Source organism: Macaca nemestrina, chromosome 6, assembly GCF_043159975.1.
Source record: "Macaca nemestrina isolate mMacNem1 chromosome 6, mMacNem.hap1, whole genome shotgun sequence".
NCBI classification, from domain to species: Eukaryota; Metazoa; Chordata; class Mammalia; order Primates; family Cercopithecidae; genus Macaca; species Macaca nemestrina.
The window spans coordinates 19,823,213-19,842,984 of NC_092130.1; the positions used below are offsets into that span (position 1 = coordinate 19,823,213).

Below are 19,772 nucleotides of genomic sequence, written 5' to 3' on the forward strand. Positions count from 1 at the left end.
ACCTCATAAAAGAATGAGTCCATGAGTGAAAAACCAAATATCAGAAACAAATATTTTAGAAACTGGAATTATCAAATATAAATAAAAGGAAAAGCTATGTTTACTATGTCTAAAGAAATAAAGAATATGCTTTAAAATATCTGCAGGGATTGGTAAACTATATAAAGCAATCTAGCCGATTTGAAAAATCAATAGAACATTTAGAAATAAAGACTACAATAAGTTTCAATGGTTGGCTAAGTAGAAAATTAGATATAGCTAAGGGAAGAATTATTGAATTGGTCAAAAGGAGTGTTCAGACTATAAAACAGGAAAAGTAATGAAAATTATAGAAGCTATATTAAGTAAATAGAATGATATTTTAAGTGGTCTGACATATATTTAATCAGAGTCTCAGAAATGAGAGAGGGAATGAAATATAGGCAATCTTTGAAAAGATTGTGATGAGAATTTTGCTGAAGTGATCAAAGATTCAAGCTCAGCAAAACCCAAGCAAGATAAATAAAAAGAAATTCATACTTATTCTGTCATAGGAAACTATAGAACAAAAAAGACCAAAAAAAAGTTATAAAAGTAAGCAGACTTTAAGAGATAAAGATTTCCTTCTAAGGAAGAACAGGTAGAGATTAATAACTTTTCAGTAGTAACAATGAAAGCCAGAAGACAGTGGAATGCCATATTAAGCACACTGAAAGAAAATAGCTGCCTAACAAGAATACCATATTCATCAAAAGATGAATTTCAAGAATATCAATGAAATAAAGCATCAGCATATCACTATCAGACTCCCAAAAGGACATTTTACAGGATGTACTTAAAAAGAAAGATACCTCAGGTGGAGGGTCCAAGGAATGAAGGCAGGAAAAGTGATAAGCATGTGAGTAGACCTTAGTGAATACTGACCATACAAACAATAATGCTAGTGACTTGAGTGATTTTAAAAGATGACAGAATTTAAACAGCAGCAAAAGCACATTACCCAGGAGGGATGTAAAGAGAGTTGAAGTGCTCTAAATCTCGTGTGTAATTCAGGAGGATGGAAAACTAGTTGTAAGCTTTAGACTGCAGTAAGTTTGCTTGTTTTCACTTATTGAATAATCACTAAAAGAATAGGAATGGAATATATAACTTCCCAACTAGGAAAGAAGGAAAACAAAATTATACAAAATAGTCAATATGTTTAAAAGAACAACAGAATGACTATAGTTAACATTAGCCAATTGTGTATTTCAAAATAGCTAAAAGAGAATAATTGGAATACTCCTAGAATAAAGAAAAGAAATATTTAAAGTCATGGATGTCATGATTATCCTAATTATACACAAATATACCAAATTATTGCATGTATCCTGAAAATATGTACATCTAATATCAATTTTTTAAATTAAATAAAAATAAAAGACAACAAGAACGGGAAAAGAAAAGCACAAACCAGGCAGGACAAAATACAATTTAAAAAAAAAAAAAAAAAAACAGAATACTGCACTGCTTTGAAAATGAATAAACTACTGCCACATGGAAAAAATGGGCTCATCACACAAACATAACACTGAGGGGAAAAAAAACAAAAAGTCATGCGAAACATGATTCTATTTATCCATTTAAAAACAGGCTATGTAGGAAAACCTAGATAGGTAGTAAACCTACAATGGATAGCATAGAAATTATCACCAAAAGCAGGGGTGAGACAGAAGAATAGGGTCTTCTGGGGTATGTGTGTTCAATTCTTCATGGCAGCAATCTGGGTGTTTGCTTTATAATGCTATATTAAGCTGCACCCTTTTTTGAATTTTGTGTGTGTTGCATTTCAAAAATAGTTTGAAACAAAGTTAACCAAGTAGTTTGATTACCCTGCCTCCTAATCTCAGCTTACCTTCAACAGTGTTTGCTTCTTTCCCTCCACAGACCATTTTCCACGGAGTCGTGCTCCTCGGCAGCTTCCTGATGTACTTTCTGGTATCTCTCCTGTACAATGCCACCTGTGTCACCTGCAACAGCCCCACCAATCCCTATTGGGTGATGGAAGGCCAGCTGTCAAACCCCACTTTCTACCTCGTCTGCTTTCTCACACCAGTTGTTGCTCTTCTCCCAAGGTTTGAGCACTGGGGCTGTGTTTCTTTCCTAAAATTACCAATCTCCCTTTAATAAGATATTTTTAAAACCCAAGAGTCAGGAGTTTGGCTTCTGCTGGGATCCTTGAGGCTACTGTTTCAGAAACAGAGAGGTGGGACAGAAAGAATGATGAATGACCAAGGAGGCAAATAACATGGACTGTGGTCCCAGGTTAGCCACAAAGTAGCGAAGTCACCAAATCAGTGTGACCTCCGTTGTGACATCTATAAAATGGGAGTATCAATTCCTACCCTCCTGCCTTACAAATATTTTTGTGTTATAAGGAATTATTTTGAGAAGCTCTGTGGTCCTTTTTTGTATTAGTCCAGGAGTCTCATACTCAAATGCCTACAAGGACAGGCCAGCAAGTTCAGCAAGCCAGATGGAGTACAGACACTGGAAGAAAGAGCTTCTCAGCTTCTATCATGGACACAAGGAAAGATCAAGTCAAACATTTCAGAGCTTCAGAGTTTTCCCAGAAATTCAAATTTTGCATGAAATTGCCAACATTTAAGTATTATTCAAATTTGTTTAAACACACACTTTCCACACAAGACCTGCATTAGACAAATTATCCATGCCCAGGGACTATGTCAGATATTTCCAAGTTAAACCCTCTACAGTAAATGTACCTTTTCCAGAAAAATAGCAAGAGCAACTATAAATGCCTTGACTTTCCTTGGAGCTCACTCTTGACATAGGCTCTCCCATCTAGTCTCTCATTTTGTTTTTGCCATGAGCTAAGTGTTGGGCAGATCTATGGCTCTAGTACCCCGCTCATGGGACGGCTGAAGTACCAAGAGGGACCAGAATGTGTTCACAGGCCTACCACCGATCACAGTGGGAGCTAGGTTCTCCCAACTCAAAGGCCAGTGTTCTATTCTGCAGCCCACACTCTCTAGTCAAAGCAGTGAACTTGACGATGATGTGCCCACAGGCAAGACTTAGCCTCTTTCCATCCCTAGGATCTCACCACTCCGAACATCGCAATCAAGTCATTTTATCATTTTAAGCGATAGCAAATAGACAATTATACAAAACTTTTTTTATCCCAAAATTAGATACCCATCAACAGGCCTTACTTCCTTTAATAAGTTTGGTGGTTTGCTTAACCTAGTTTCTCTTGCCCCTAGGTTCTCTTGCCCCCAAGTTCTCTTGTCTTCTAACTTTATGTTCTCTCCATAAACAGCAATAACTGTCATGGATTTAAAAATTATTTTTAGCAGACGACTCTTCATCATAAATTCCCAGCCCAGACCTCTTTTATGAATTCCAGACACATCTTTCTAGCTACCTATTCATCACCTCCACTGGGCATATTAAGTCTGAGGAAACTGGGAGACATTTCTAATTGAATTTGTGATTCCACCCTCTATCACCAGCACCACCCCAGAAATCTGGGTACCTCTCTAGAGTTTCTTTCAGCAAATGCTACCCACTTAGGACAAAGGCAGGCCCCGAGGAATTATTCTTGACATCACCTGCTAACCCACGCCCACGTCTAGCCTTTCACCAAGTACTGACAGTTCTATCCACTATGTATTTCTCAAACTCATCTATTTCCATTTCTACGGCCACTGCTACCAATAGACTATTACCCTTTCACCCCAAATTATTTCAGTAGTCTCCTATTAGATCTTACTCTTGTCCATTATTGTTGGTCCAAAGTGTGATGTCACCTATTTATAACCCTCCAAGGGCTTCCCAAGACCTCTGCAGTAAAGCACAAAAATCATAAACCTGGCCCACAATTCCTTCCTGCTCTGCTTGTGCCAACCCCTCCTGGGTCATATTCCCCTACTCTTATCACCACTCCCCAAGCTTCAGCCATCATGCCTAGGTTTTGATTCTCATCCCCTTGGCATGGCTACCTCCTATGCATCCTGCAGTTTTCAGCTTTAAAAGGTTACTCTGTGTAAACCTTTCCCCAAGCCACCACCTTCCTCCTCCATTCATTTTTTCAGCAAATACTTTTCAAGTCCCCACAATGGGCCAGGACCCCAAAGGATTAAGCCATGAACACAAAAGACAAGCTTTTTGCTGTCATGTAACATGTGAATATAGTTATAAATGGGGGGGGGCATTTCCTCAAGGAAGAAACATTTAAGGGCTGATAGGGTATGGGTTTGAGAAATACATAGCGGGTGGAACTGTCAGCACTTCCTTCCTTGAGGAAGAAACACTTAATTTTAGTGATCAGGTGTTTGACACTCTCATTGCCTTCTCCATTTATAACTATATTCACATGTTACATGACAGCAAGGACCTTGTCTTTCCTGTTCATGGCTTAATCCCTTGGGGGCCTGGCCCGTTGTGGGAACTTGAAAAGCATTTGTTGAATAAACCAATAGAGGAGGAAGGCAGTGGCTCAAGGAAAAGGTTTACACTACGGAAATTCCAGTTTTAAAGCAAAAAGTCAAATATTTCCTGGGACACATACATGGCCTTACTACCTCACTGGGTGAGATGTGAGAGAATGAAAACAATTTATCTGGTTCCATGAGATCTACTGTAATTTTCAGAAATCTCTTGCCTACTGGCAGAGGTTGGCTGGGCAGGGGTGGGAGGGTCACCCTGCAGCTTTTAGACATAGTGGAAGAATAGGAGCCTTCCTGCTTATAAGACTTCAAACAAAAAATTTTTAAAGACTATCTTTGGGAATGACCTTAGATGTCCTCCAGGCCAGATAGATTCCTTTTTAGATAAGGCAACGGACATCTGGAAAGTGGATGTGAGTTGCCCACTGCCACGGCTTGTGTATATTTTCTCCATACACCACATAGTTTTATTCACATTCTTACCCCTTTCCTTGCCTACACTTTGAACAGAGAGAAGATTCTAGACATAGATAAAGACTTCCAATTCCAGGCCAGGCACAATGGCTCATGCCTGTAATCCCAGCACTTTGGGAGGCCGAGGCGGGCGGATCACAAGGTCAGGAGATCGAGACCATCCTGGCTATCATGGTGAAACCCCGTCTCTATTAAAAATAAAAAATAAAAAAATTAGCCGGGCATAGTGGTGGATGCCTGTAGTCCCAGCTACTCAGGAGGCTGAGGCAGGAGAATGGCGTGAACCCGGGAGGCGGAGCTTGCAGTGAGCCGAGATCGCGCCACTGCACTCCAGCCTGGGTGACAGAGCGAGACTCCGTCTCAAAAACAAAAAAAGACTTCCAATTCCAGAGTCTACTACAGACTGTATGCAGCTTGGCAGGGGTATAAAAACCTTGAGTCAGTCAACAAGGAGATCTGTTAACATCTCAGGAGACTTTGGGAATTTCACCTCACCTCTTGGGGCCCCTATTTCTTTATCTGGCAAATTGTGGTAATAGGATGACACTGTCAAGTCAGCAAGGCCCACAGATTCAAGAAAAAAATGTGGATTCTAAAACTATTTTAAAATCATCAAGTTTTACAAAGGCTTAACATGACACAGCAATTAAATTTGCCTAAATTGGAGTAGCCCAGAAATAGAATGGACTGCTTTGTGCATGGCAAATAAGAGACATTTGGATTCAGAGTGTGTGGTTCTGACCATAGCTCAACCACTGTGTGGCTGTGAACAAATCATTAAATCTCTCAGTCCCTCAGTTTCCTTATCTGTACTCAGAGGCAAACGAAAGTAATAACCGCATGAGATTGTTGGGAAAATAAAATGAGTTAATAATGCATAAAGCACTTAGAATAGTCCTGGTGTATAATAAATGTTAACTGTTATGTTTGTTGTTATTTTTTTGTTGAGCTACCCAAGCTCAACAAAAAAAAAAAAACTGTTATGTTTGTTGTTATTTTTTTGTTGAGCTACCAAGACTAGAGGTGCCCAGGCATGGATTTAATAGCTAGGAGTGCAGTAAAGAGGATCTTGCCCTGGGCAGGGAGCTGGATTCTAAAGACCATCTTTTAATGCTGAAGTTTATGAAGTAATGGAAATCAGAAATATCTTTATTCTGTTATTTCCCACCAGATACTTTTTCCTGTCTCTACAAGGAACCTATGGGAAGTCTCTAATCTCAAAAGCTCAGAAAATTGACAAACTGCCCCCAGACAAAAGAAACATGGAAATCCAGAGTTGGCGAAACAGACAGAGGGCTGCCCCTGTCCCCAAAGTGGCTCGACCCACCCACCACCCAGTGTCATCTATCGCAGGACAGGACTTCAGTACCAGCACCCCGAAGAGCTCTAACCCTCCCAAGAGGAAGCACATCGAAGAGTCAGTGCTCCATGAACAGAGATGCGGCACAGAGCGCATGAGGTATGACTCATGCTCAGGGGACTCCTCAGCTCAACTCTCATCCGGGGAGCACCTGCTGGGGCCTAATAGGACAATGGCCAACTCAAGAGGACAGACTGATATGTCCCGGTGCTCAAAGAGGGGCAGCCATCGCCGATCCCAGAGTTCACTGACCATATGAGGAGCTGCAGAAATCCATACAAACTCAACAGAGGCCACTCAATCACTGGCCCACGTAACCCTTGACCCCTTCCTTTTCATAGAGGAAACAACGTGCCAGTCTTATTTTTTTCTCCAACAACCTTGACTTCCATGGAGGAAGCGCTGTCCCCAAGGGGTTTGACACAAAGACTGGAAACCCAGTCGGTCTTTAGTTTTCTGCTGCTGCCAGGCAGCACATTTTGCAAACAGTTTGGAGAAGGAGGTTGTTTTTGTTGCACTGAGTTCTCAAATTGGTTTAGCCCAAAGCTATTCTTCTGACCCTCTAGATAAGTGTAGCCTACAACCCAATGCAACTGGGCCATAAGTTTCCAAGATTCCAAGAAGTGTATCAACCCAGGCAATATCTCAGGATATAGAAGTCTCTGGGCTTCTTTACCCCTCAGTGCCCAGAGTTAAAGTTTCATAAGAGACTTGTGCATATAAGGGCTTCATCTTGAGTGTATTGCGGTGACGGCCTAGTTGGGATTAACATCCCTTCCATGCACAGCGAGTTGGTTCTGCCTTTTGTCTGTAAGCCAAAGAAAAGCCACGTCTAAAAAGCTACTACTAAAAGCCAGAAAGAAAAGTGGATTTGAACTCAGTGTCACAGACTCTTCTGAGGGTTGTAGGGTCACAGCTAGTGTAAGAGGCATGAAGAATAGACATGCAAAAGGGAACAGGTGAACCAGAGACCCGTTTTGACTGACAGGCCATATGTCCCACCATCTGGGGAATCTGACAAGAGAACATAGGTGGCACTCTTTTTTGAAAAAGCTATTTATTGTATTTATTTTTAAATAAAACTGCCCATCCTCATTCAGCTCTTAGAACAAAAGAAAAAAAAACCTGTAAATCAGGAGATATAAGCACATCCGCACCCAGAATAGGCCCATATGATAAAGCAACCCTGAGCTTAAACAATGACATTTTCAAGGGTAGAGCTCATATGAAACCCCACTCAGCTTATTCCAGAATACCACCCTCTGGAAGACACTGGCCTGCTTCAGTTAGAGGAGTCAGAGGAAGCGTCACTTCACAGGGAAAAGGAGGATTATATAGACTTCCTATCCCTAGAGGTTATGTCAAATATATAGCAGAGCTCAAAACAGTGTTAAAAGAATGAACAGTAGAATTTTAATAGGCTGTCAAGAGAAGCCAGGTCTGCTGTGGGAAAGTATAGCCTAACCCTAGTCTTGTAAAATAAGCCAGAAAGGGTACTGAGCCACCTTAAGCTAGTACCTATATAGTAGGCAAAAAGGACAGAAATAGATGCAATAAGTGTGGCGAGTCTTTGAGCCTATGAGTCATGCCATCAGCCATAAGTTGACCTATCACTCGAGAACCTCCTCAGCAAAGATGTTAGAAAACATTCAATCAAGTTGGCAAATGGCACAGGGAGCTGGCCTTCTGACCATCTTCCTGACAAACCTGGACTGGAAGGACCATTTGCAGCACCGTCCTGGAGCCAATATCCTGTTTCACTGCCTCTGCCACATAATGATGTCAGCACTAGCCAGCTGCTGGGTATTTGGAGGAATCCTGCATGAGGATTGCCCATGAAGGGACAGGTACACATACCAGGCAAAGTGGTGATGATGTGAATTGTTCCCAGTAAGGGGACTGAGTGAAAACTTGGATCTCAGGCACCCCAATGTTTTCCCCAAACAATTTCTGGCTACTACTAAAAGCCAGAAAGAACAGAACAGTGGCCTCAGGAGATCTGAGTTTGAATTCTTGCTCTGCCTCCATTCTCTCTAGGATGCAGGCAGCTTGAAGCAGGATGCCACACCTGCAAGTTGGTTAGAATTGCCTTTCTTCCCAGGCTTGACATAGATATTAAGTCAAAATTACATGAAACCCAGTGGTAAAAAGCCTCTGAAAGCTGTAACACCTTCAGTAATAACAAAGGGATTTTTATTTCAGAGCTAAGGGGAAAAGAGATTGAGAAGTTGAAAAAAATAATGTCTGATTCTTTTCCTAAGTTCCAAACTATAGCCAGCATTTTGATGCTGCTGTTTTTCTTGTATGACCAACCATCCCAGTTTGCCTGGGACTTTCTCATTTTTAAGAGTCCCAAATCCTAGGAAACTGGAGCAACTGATACAACTGGTCACCTACTCTTGCCCCTCTGTAAATCAAGCCAACTGTGACCATCCAATGTGCCATCTTACAGGGAAAAGTTATAACAACTATTCCCCTATAACATAATGCTAATGATTGTACTTAGTACATTTTTATACTTTTATTATGTTTTACTGATTGGAAATATGTCATCCTTTATTAAAAATAAACATGGTTTTTCATAGTTGCCTGTCAACCTAAGTTCGTATTATTATTCTTTTATATCATTATCACTAGTTATGAGGACTTTCTCATCCCCCCGTCCTCTTCTGCATTCATTTATTCATTCATTCATGTATCTGTCCAATAAATTTCTGTTAAGCCCCTACTAGATGCCTGACAATGTGCAAGGTGCTGTGAGGAGCTCAATCTGTCTTTGAGAAGCTCACATATTTGTCGAGAATCCAACGCCGCCAACCCCCACTGAAAGTATAGAGTATCAGGAACATATTCAGCTATTGGACCCAACATGAAAGTATGACAAATCAAAAGGGCTGTAAGAATTAGAAGCAGTACATGCAGTCTAGAACTCTAACCTGGCTATTACTCTCCTCCTGGAAGCCCAGCACCAGCCTCAAATCAAGACTGATTTGGTCCAGCACCAACCTCAAATCGAGACTGATTTGGGTGCCTCTTTTTATTCAATCAGTATCAACTAAGTGCCTGTTGGACATAGCACTGTGATAGGCAGCAAGGATAAAATAAGGAAGAAAAACAGGCCCAGTTCCTGCCCTTAAAATTCCTAATCTAGAAAGCAAGACAGATAATATTAAGGAAGTCAGTCAATGTGATATTACATACTATGAGAGGAAGCAAGAATGGAGATGAAGGGAGAGGAAGGGTTCCCAGGATAGTCAGAGAAGCTTTCTCCAAGGAGACGACATTTCAGCTGAGACCTCAATCATGAGAACAAGACAGCAAAGAAGGGCCCTTTCAGAGAGTTAAGTACAAAAGCCCCAAAGAAGTAGTTGTGGTATTTAAGGAAAAGGAAGGAGGATGGTGTGGCTAGAAGCCAATAAGACAGAGGATGTGCTACAGGATCACGTTAGTAGTAACGACTGTATTGGCTTGCTGTGTGCTAGGTGATGGTCTAAGCATACATCATCATGGAAACCTCACAGCAGCTTTATAAGGTAAGGGTAGTTACTCTCCCCTATTTCAGTTAGCTTCTGCTGCATAACAAACCACCCCACAACTTGGTAAATTAATGCAGCAATCATTTCTGTGACCATGATGCTGTGTGTAGGCAACTTACACTGGACTCCTCCAGGACATCTCATCTTTGCTCCACACAGCATCAGCTGAACTTGCTTCTGTCTGGGACCTTGGCTGGTATGGCTGGGATCTCTCTCCATGTGATGTCTCATCCTCAAGGAGGCCGGCCTGGCCTTGTCACATAGCAGCAACACTTGGAGTGAGAACAGAAGCTGCAAAGCCTTTGAGACATAAGCTCAAACTCACAAATCATCACTGCCCACCACATTCTATGGAAGCAAGTCCCAAGGCCAGCCCAGTTTCAAGGGTATAGGAAAATACATTCCACTTTTAATGAGAAGAGCTGTAAGTAAACTTGAGGCCATTTGAAATCTACCACATCCTCATTCTCAGAAGCTAAAGCTGATGTGTTATAAACATATCACAGTCATACAATTAACCAGCAGCGAGGTAGCATTCTAATCTGTGGAGTCTGAAACCAGAGGGTGTACTCTTGTTTTTGAGTTGGAGTTTTACTCTTTCACCCAGGCTAGAGTGCGGTGGCACAATCTCAGCTCACTGCAACCTCTGCCTCCCGGGTTCAGGCGATTCTCTTGCCTCAGCCTCCCAAGTAGCTGGGATTACAGATGCCTGCCACCACACCCACCTAATTTTTTTTTTTTTTTTTTTTTTTAGTAGAGACAAGGTTTTGCCACGTTGGCCAGGCTGATCTCAAACTCCTGACCTCAGGTGATCCACCTGCCTCAGCCTTCCAAAGTGCTGGGATTATATGTGTGAGCCACCGCACCTGGCTGAGGCTGTACTTTTGATCACAGGGCTACAAAACTGCAAGATGAAGCTGGAGGGCAGGTGGGGACCAGATCACAGAGAACCAGAATTCATGCCTGCATTGCCCTAACATATCTCCCCCTGAGTTGGGCACCCAGCCAGACCTTCCCATGGGCATGGAGAGTCCCCCAGGAGAAGTCAGTCACCTGGGAGGATGAATCCTCCCAGGTACCCAAAAAAGAGAACCCCCAAAGGAGTCTGGGACCCAGGCAGGACTCCACTGATAAACGAGGTGGGGCCTATGAGCTGGGGCAATGCCCTGAGCAGGCAGGCCTTTTGAGGGCACTACCAGAGGAGTGCTGCCCAGCCAAAACTTCAGGACACCCACAATGAGATTGTGGACATTTTCAGACAGGAGCCAAGTCCAGGAGTCTTTTCGTTGGAAGGTGTTCTGGTGCCACCTAGTATCGGTGGAGGAGGTGCCTCACTGGGAGTTCTTCCTGTATCAGGAGCAGGGGAAACAGGACTGAGGGTGGCAGGTTGGGTGAGGAGAGTATGGGGGGATGAAGCCAGGAGTCAGAGGCTAGGTTTCAAGTTTGGGTCTACCAGCAGTTTCTATGATGCCTCTGGACAAATCCTGTCACTAGGTTTCAACCTGTTTCCTCAAACTCTCGAGGTGGGAACCAGACTGGTTCTAACATGCTGTGATTCTTGAAGCTATGTAGGGAGGCTGGTTACAGGGTGGGAATGACCTCCAGTATATTCAAGTCCTTGTGATTTACTGTTTTGCAGCTATCTCTCTCTGCCTCCCTCCCCTCCCCACCACACAGACACACAGACACACACACACACACCCAGTGGAAAAATCCCTTGAGGGAGGGACGCTGGACTTATTCCCTGCTGTGTTTCCAGTGCTTGGCACATGGCAGTGCCCAGGAATACTGTGATTGTTGCTACTGAAGAAAATCGTAAGTGAGGGCTGCTCTCAGACAGAGGTAAAGGGGAGATAATGGGTTGGACCCCTATGCCTTTTTGAGGTCCTGGGTTGCCTTTTTCAGATTAATGGCTATTAAGAAGCTGCAAATACCTGATGAGGGTCCAGAGCAGCTGCCCTCCCCAACTGTCAGGAGGGAAACCGAAGCCAGAACCTCTTTTCCTCATGCAGGCCCTAAAGTATGCTAAGGAGTGGGGAAGAGGAGCTTTCATCTCCTGTAACCTCCAACACCTGTGCTCACACCCCCCCCCAACCAACAAAACATAATTGCTTACTATGTAATTGAAACACCAAGACAAGTCTCTAGTGCCCCTGTCCAAGCACTGCCCTGCCTGGAAGCCCCTCCTCTATGGATATGCAGACTGCCACAGTCCCTCCCCTGATGCTTAGTAGGTCTGTGAGAAGGGCCAACTCCTCACAGGTCAGGCCTATGGAAAAGCAAGCCCAGGTGCCACAGGGACCAAGACCACCTGGGATACGGTAGGATCCTCAGAGCCTGGGGAAAGCAAATGTGTGCTTCTCTTCTGGTCTGGAGACCCCAGAACAGCACAGGGAGGCTGGCTGAGCAGGTACCTGACTTTGGGGAAAAGGTTTTTCTCCAATATTAAGAGCTCTTCCTATCCCAGCTAACCTATGTGCCCACAAGACAAGGGGAAAGATATTCCTGCACATAAAATGTCACTATTTCATGCAGATCATGAAACTCAAGAGATAGGCAGATGTGACTGGGGTCGCCCAGCAATTTGGAGGCAAAGCTGGGACTACAATTGAGGTCTCCTGACGCCCCTCAACAAGGGCTCTTCAACAATCTCATCAGAGCTGAGCAGGCAATTCTTTCCAAGGCTGTTTGAATGTTTAAAAATACAAAGATTTGCCCAAAAAGGTAAAATAAAAAAGTATTAGGCTACATGGCAGGGGACTTAGTATATATGTTTGACAAGAAGATCTTTCCAGAACTCCTCATATCACCTTGTTTGCAGAGGGCAGCTTGGAATTGAAGGATGGCCTACATTAGTAAGAAGGCACCTCTTAGTGTTCTCTTTTCTCATCTGCAGAGGCAGAACTGAATTCCAAAGCACCACCAACTGTTGCTTCTGAGCCCTTAAGATGACCTTACCTTCTTCCCACAGGAAAAAAAAATGCATATTTATAAGCATGTGTTCTTTTCACTGGATGCCCAAGACAAATGTGTAAAGAGATGCACACATTTTGCTTTCCCCAGTTGCAGCAGACTGGTATGTTGGACAGTGAGGGTTTCCTTTTAAGAAGGAAATCCAAGACCTGCTTAACATCTTAACATCTGCTAGGCTTCTAGACAAGCCCTCCTCTTAAAGAGCAAGGAATAGAGCTCCAGAGAGATGTGAACTTACCAGAGGCTGAGTCACCTCTTTTAATCTCAGTTACCCCCAATAAGCCTGCCTGTTGGCCAGAAGAGAGTGATTTAGAAGGTCTGTTTCATGTTGAAATGAACTTCTGGGATACCACTCAATGGGGACTTTTACCAAATGGACCCATTGATGCTTTCCCAAGTAGGAAGTGCCCAGGAATACTGTGATTGTTGCTACTGAAGAAAATCATAAGTGAGGGCTGCTCTCAGAGACAGAGGTAAAGGGGAGATACACCTTTTCGGGGTCCTGGGTTGCCTTTTTCAGGTTTGTGGCTATTAAGAAGCTGCAAATACCTGATGAGGGTCCAGGGCATCATCCTCCTGGCCCTACCATCTGTCAACTGGCTCAAAATAATCAGAGGACATCATTCAGATCACGGTTTTAATGAACATCATGACCTAATGTGAGATTCTGTCTTGGTAACTCATCTATTTTATCAGCTGTTTAGAGTACTTCATCCTGGAGAAGGAGCAGGAGAGAGAGGTCTCAGGGTAGAGTAGGAGGCCATGGTGGGGAGATAATCACCTTTGGCCAGAAGACCCCATGGAAGTGGCTGCCTGCACATCGGACTGCTGCTGATACAACAGGATAAACAGAGAATATACCTCCTTTCCTTGTTCCCCGCAAATGCTAATGTGTTTTCCCATTTGGCTTCCTTGTTCCATTTTATAGATGGGCAACCTGAGCTTGATACCATTCCCAAAGTCAACAGACAAGTATGCGGCTGAGAGCCAAGATTCAAGCTCAAGTTGCCCAACTTCAGGGTCCAAAATATCACCGACTAGGCAACCCTCCTTCTATAGCGTAGTGAAAGAAACTCTGGCTGAATTTAGAGTCAAGAGATCTGGACTCCCAGATCTGCAAATTTCTTGTGAGACTTCTCTCCTCCTCTCCTTCTCCTTTAAGATGAGGGGGTTAGCCTAGAGGACTTCTCAGGGTTCCAAATTTTTCTGAATTAATGGTTCTCATATTGTTTACACTTAAATGGCCTTGAAGCTTTCTCTCAAGCTATCAATAAGAAATCTTTTTTTTTTTTTTTAAAGTAGACGTGTTAGAAGCCAGACTGATCCAGCTCCTGAAAAGGATAATTAAAGCCACCAGTAAGTCAACTGAAAACATGCTGACTGGCTAAGCATTAGCAAATCACAAATACAGATTGTGGATGGGAGAGGCAGACAGGGTAAGCAGGTGGTAAGAAAGGAATCTGAAGGATATTAAGATAACTCCCAAAGTAAATAAGTTAAAAATCACAAATTCATGCCCCAATTCCTGAACCAGGTGCTCCCTCAGCCACCATCACCTGACTTGGACCCACCTCACCAAGCCCAGAGCCCATGCTCATGGGAACCTTGCAGGGACCCTTACACACTGTTGACATTCTGAACAAATTTTGTACTTTGCAACCTCTGTGCTTTTGCTGTAGCCATTTTCTTTCCCTAGAATGCCTGCTCAAAGCCCAAATCTCAAATTCAGACCTCTAAAGACCACTTTCTCTATAAAGCTATCCCTACTCACTGAACTTCCAAAGTTCTTTGTACATCACTGTGGAACCTAATATAGATAGGCTTCTAGTTACTCATGTCTATGTTGGGTTTTTTTAGTCATTCCTGCTAGAATGTCAGAGCCTGAAGTCACAGGTCATGAATGATTCAACCTTAGGTCTTTCCAAGGCTAGCACCAGGCCTTGGCCAATGATAGTAGTGGACTAGTTCATGAAAATGTTCTCTCATCTACTCCTGACCACAAAACCAGGAGGCAGAGATGTGGAGAGACCTTCCCCCCACCCCGACTTTCCCCATACCAGGTGGTCTCTTATCTGGGCCTCTCCTTCTTTTCCCCAAAAGACCAGATGATGGTCAAAATTCTAGGAAAATCGATGGTTCTGATCTATGAGGCATGGCCCAGGCAGTTGCTGAAACTTCCCAGCTCCTTCCCTCCCAGCTTCCGCACAGGCACACAGTCCACAAACACTGACACAGAGCCAAGAGAAGGATTGGCGCCCTGGAAGACATGTTGACATTGGCCCAGCTCTAATTACAGCTCTAACAGCCAGAGCCATGCCTGGTAGACAAACCAAACCAGAGGCACATTAATTTCTGCCCCAGCTGGCTCCCAATCATGGGACGGCTCACATCCGCGTGCTTGAAGGGGCCCTGCGAACCTCTGTTGCCAGAGGAATGCACCCAGCCCTGACTCTCTCATTTTTAATTAGAAGTTCCCATTAAAACCACTACAGCAATGAGACACACACCAGGCAGCATACTTCAGGACAATTAGCACACTCCTCAGGTGGCTAAAATGGCCTGGCCCTGGCCTGGGGCCGACATAATTGCACCAGAACATACAGCCTACCAGGAGGTTGCCATTTTAAGTGGAAAGAAACAATTAGTCACACAGTCTATTGGGCAGTTAGATCTGTAGGAAATTATTCAGTATACATAATTTAAAAGTTTGCCATGGGTTAAGATAGACAGAAATCATCCCTTGCCTATGGCTAACTGGGACCATAAGCAAATTTCTTTCCCTGTCCCCCGCCCCCATCCCATTAATGCTTCATGTGTTTGTGTGCAGGCACCCACTGCGCAAAGCAGATTTATTGTAATTATGTGTCTGGATCACTAGAGACATGAGCATTCCATTCCTGGAATGTAGAAAATAATTAGTGGGGCAAAGAGGGTCTGGAACCCTCATCTACCTTGCTGCTCCACGCTGAATCCCCAGGCCACTAATTAAAACATGCCCCTAAGATAGCTTCTGGCTGAGTCTTCCTGGTGATACTGAGCAGTAAATAAGATGAGCAAATTAGAAGACCAGAAAGACCCCTCTGAGCACCAGGAGAGCTGCAGAAAGCAACCCCAAGGCTCCCTTGGCTCTATTTGAAGCCACACTCTCAGTTTCCACATGTACAAGTATGTTGTCCACACTTGATCACCCCTCTCCAGTTCTCAATGCTAAACCACTGCACCTTCTGCAGGCCAGTGGTGCTGCTATAATTAATATTCAACTGGCATTTCCACTGCGCACTCAAAGCCTGTTCTTTCAGCCTTTTCAAATCCAATTCAGACCAAAGTAATCTTTGCCCTTTCATTTTGGTTCAGGCAGCAGCGATTGATAGGATTGCAGATTATGGTTTATTAGCATTTATTGAGCAGCAAAGGAGCCCTGCATGACAGTGGTTGTCACTAGGTCTCTGACTCCCAAACTAAAATTAACAAGCCAGAAGGACGGAAATACTGGGCAGGAAAGAGGCCAGTTCAGGGAGTTTGTTTTTTTGTTTAGTTTTGTTTTCTTGAGATGAAGTCTCGCTCTGTCACCCAGGCTGGAGTGTAGTGGCATGATCTCGGCTCACTGCAAGCTCCACCTCCCGGGTTCACGCCATTCTCCTGTCTCAGCCTCCCAAGTAACTGGAACCACAGGCGCCCGCCACTACGCCCAGCTAATTTTTTGTATTTTTAGTAGAGACGGGGTTTCACCATGTTAGTTAGGATGGTCTCGATCTCCTGACCTCATGAACTGCCCACCTCGGCCTCCCAAAGTGCTGGGATTACAGGCGTGAGCCACTGCGGCCAGTCAGGGCGAAGTTTTATGATTTTTCATTCAAGACTCTAGATGGAGTGGAGGGTTATAAGGCTTTGAAGAAAGGGGCAGCCTGGCTAAGAGGAGGCATCCACTGTTAGGTCATTCACTTTCCAGTCTCCAGTCACCCTTCAGACTTCTCTATCTGTGGATCTAGGGGTGGTGGAAAAGGGTAAGGAAGTCTCAATTCAAGTCCTGGGCTAATCCAGTGCGTGACCTTGAGCCAATTACTTTCCCTGTTGGGGACTCGGCTTATTTTGAAAATGAGAGTTAATGGGACCAGTTGTATTCAGTTGTATTAAACCTAGCTCTGCAAAACCCCCGGGGAGATGTGAGCAACTGTGAGTGACTGCAGTGGGGAAGGCACCAGGTTTGAGAGGCTGTAGACAGACCCAGAGCCAGAAAACAAGACGTGGAGTTTGATTGGGGGCTTAAATACAGGGGGAGAGTCCAGTAGCAGTGAGATGGACAGGAGAACTACCTTACGTATAATCCAATAGCAGCGAAATGGACAGGAGAACTGCCTTACATACAGTCCAGTGGCCGCGAGATGGACAGGAAAACCACCTTACATACAGTCCAATGCTAGTAGGCTGGGCAGAAGAACCGCAATCACTTGCAAAATGCATGCAGTTTCTATAGCATTTTCACTTAACACTTCCCCTAACAATCTCCACCTAGCAAACTTCATTCAACCCAAAACTTGGGGCCTCAATCCCCTGTATGGCCTGTGTTCCACAGGTGAGCCAGTAGCTCAGATGTTCCTCATAGACAAGAATGAATCTCCATGTTGACCACTCCCAGACTCTCAAGCTCAGAAGATACATTTGGGTGTGTCTCCCATTCAGGGTCATTCTCGGGGCATGCTTAAGTTTATTGCTTTCAGGGGTGTTTTCCATTCACAGGGTGCAAAGGGTCAGGCTTCCTTCCCTACATCACCAAAGCTGCTTTCATCCTACCTGTTTCACATTCCAGGCCTTCCCCTATGATTTTGTGTAAAGAAAATTCTTCATTTTAATCTGTAGGACACAAGTTTGAAGCCACCAGATGATCTCTAAAATCCTCCACACCTCTAGAGTCTATAAAGTAGTAAGAACTGAAAACATGTAAGGAATCCACCGTGCTAGTACAGAAGCAGTTGTATATTTTGAAAGGCCAGAGACATGAGAGGGAGACAGAAGGAAAAAAAAGAACATGAAATCCCACCAAAGTCCCCTGGTGCAGGCAGATAGATCCAGATCGATAAGATTTTCTGCCTCTTGTCTATTGAAGGGATGCATTGCTCACCCGCATAAGCTTTGATAATAAGGAAGGTATCCCCCACCTGTAGTGAAAGTTTTATAAAGGCAGACTCCAAAACCTAAAAGACATCTCCTTGGATCCTCCAAGATGAAATCAGTTATTTGTGTTTCTGCCATCAGTAAGTCTTGGTTGAGAATTTCTCACTTTTTTGGTTGGGTTTGGGGTGTTTTCGTTGCAGTTGTTTGTTTTTTAAGACAGACTCTTGCTCTGTGACCCAAGTTGGAGTACAGTGGCATGACCGTGGCTCACTGCAGCCTCAACCTCCCAAGCTCAAGCTATCCTCCTGCCTCAGCCTCCTGAGTAGCTGGGACTACAGGCATGTGCCACTACATCTGGCTTTTTTTGTTTTAGTAGAAATTGAATCTATGTTGCCCAGCCTGGTCTTAAAACGCCTAAGCTCAAGCAATCCTCCTACCTCAGCCTCCTAAAGTTCTGGGATTACAAGAGTGAGCCACTCTACCCAGCCCAGGAGTTCTCACTTTAGAATGGCCTAAATGGAACCACCTGCCAATAAGCACCAAGAGAATGCCAATGTCTTTATGTGCATTATATTTTTATTCTTTGTGGCCTTCTGAAAAGTTCTACCTTCTCCCTTGCATTTTAAATTATAAATGTGCATGTGATTTATGTATTGTCATCCTAAATGGGAACCCTTTGACTGTATCCCTGAGACATGGCTGTAGAGAAAGAAGCTTGCTTAAGCACAGCAACTTCTCCAGACGTCCTTCAGAGAAAGGAGGTGGCATTGAACACAGTGCTAAATCACATTAGGATGCAAAGTTTACCAGTTAGAGCCCAGGCCACTATGCCCATCTAACCCTGACGACTATCCAGCACTCAGTAAGTTCGGGATTGAGAAGGATAATAAGGGTGCCCACCATGATAACTACCATTTCTTAAGCATTTACAGTAATTTGGGTCCTGTACTGATGCTCTGCCTACAACTCTTACCTTTGATATCCATACAAAGTATCGCCATTTCTGTTTGAGAGAGGAAACTAAAGCTCAGAGACAGTAAGTTATTTACAAATGGCCACACGGCTAGTATGAGGCAAAGCTGGATTTTTTAACTTTAGTTCCTCCAATCCCAAAACCTGTGTTTCTACCCACCAAAGTCTGGATTGTTCTGGCTCAGTCTTAAGCTTCTATCATGACAGAAGACATCGCTTACCTGCTTAGAAAGTTTCAATAGCACCTTACTGCCAACAGCAGTTCTCAAACCCAGTATTACGTGTGAGCCAAATGCAACAGCTCGCCATTGCCCAGGCCCCACACCCTGGGTTCTCTTTAACTCTGGCTTGATGGGGCCCTGGCTTAAGTACTTTCAAAATATCCCCAGATGATTCTAATTCGCAACCATGATAACAACTGCTCTGGTCTACTCGACAGAATTGTTTTGTTTTGTTTTGTTTTTCTATGTCATCATGGTTTTTCATAGATCACTGACTCCTGGTAAATTTATAATGCAGTTTTAAAAATCCGACTCAGTTTCCCAACTTCCCATCAAGCATAACAGGTGGACAAAAATATATCCCATGTTTACAGCACTTATTTCTTTTCAAAGCATTCTCAGGTGCCTTCATCTCAATTGAGCCTCATGACTGCCCTATGAGGCAGACAGATGGAACAAATGTTATTATTCCTCTTTAAGATGAGGAAACTAAGGCTTAGGTAAGAGATATTCCCAAGGTCACACAGCAAGTGCATGGCAGAGCTGGGACTAGAATCCAGGTCTCCACAGGGCAGTGTCTCTCCAACTTTAAAGTCACTAAGATACACTGGGATGCTTGTCCTAATGCAGTGTCCTTGGCTTCAAACCCAGAGGTCCTGATTCCGTAAGTCTTGAGAGAAGCACAAGTACCTTC

General features: G+C 43.7%; 1 protein-coding gene across 6 annotated transcripts in view; it reads left to right on the forward strand.

Moving 5' to 3' along the window:
- The window catches only part of LOC105482324 (ATPase phospholipid transporting 10B (putative)), a 123,803-nt gene extending 114,932 nt beyond the window's left edge, over positions 1–8,871 (forward strand). For 2 of the 6 annotated variants that reach the window (XM_011742345.2, XM_011742346.3), the window contains 2 exons: positions 1,906–2,093; positions 6,076–8,870. In XM_011742345.2, coding sequence (XP_011740647.1) covers positions 1,906–2,093; positions 6,076–6,523 — 636 coding nt within the window. In that variant the 3' untranslated portion in view covers positions 6,524–8,870. Of the gene's footprint in view, positions 1–1,905; positions 2,094–6,075 lie in introns of all 6 variants that reach the window. The other 4 variants (XM_071098112.1, XM_011742342.3, XM_071098115.1 and 1 more) reach the window with 4 other exon arrangements.
- The last annotated feature ends 10,901 nt before the right edge of the window (positions 8,872–19,772 follow it).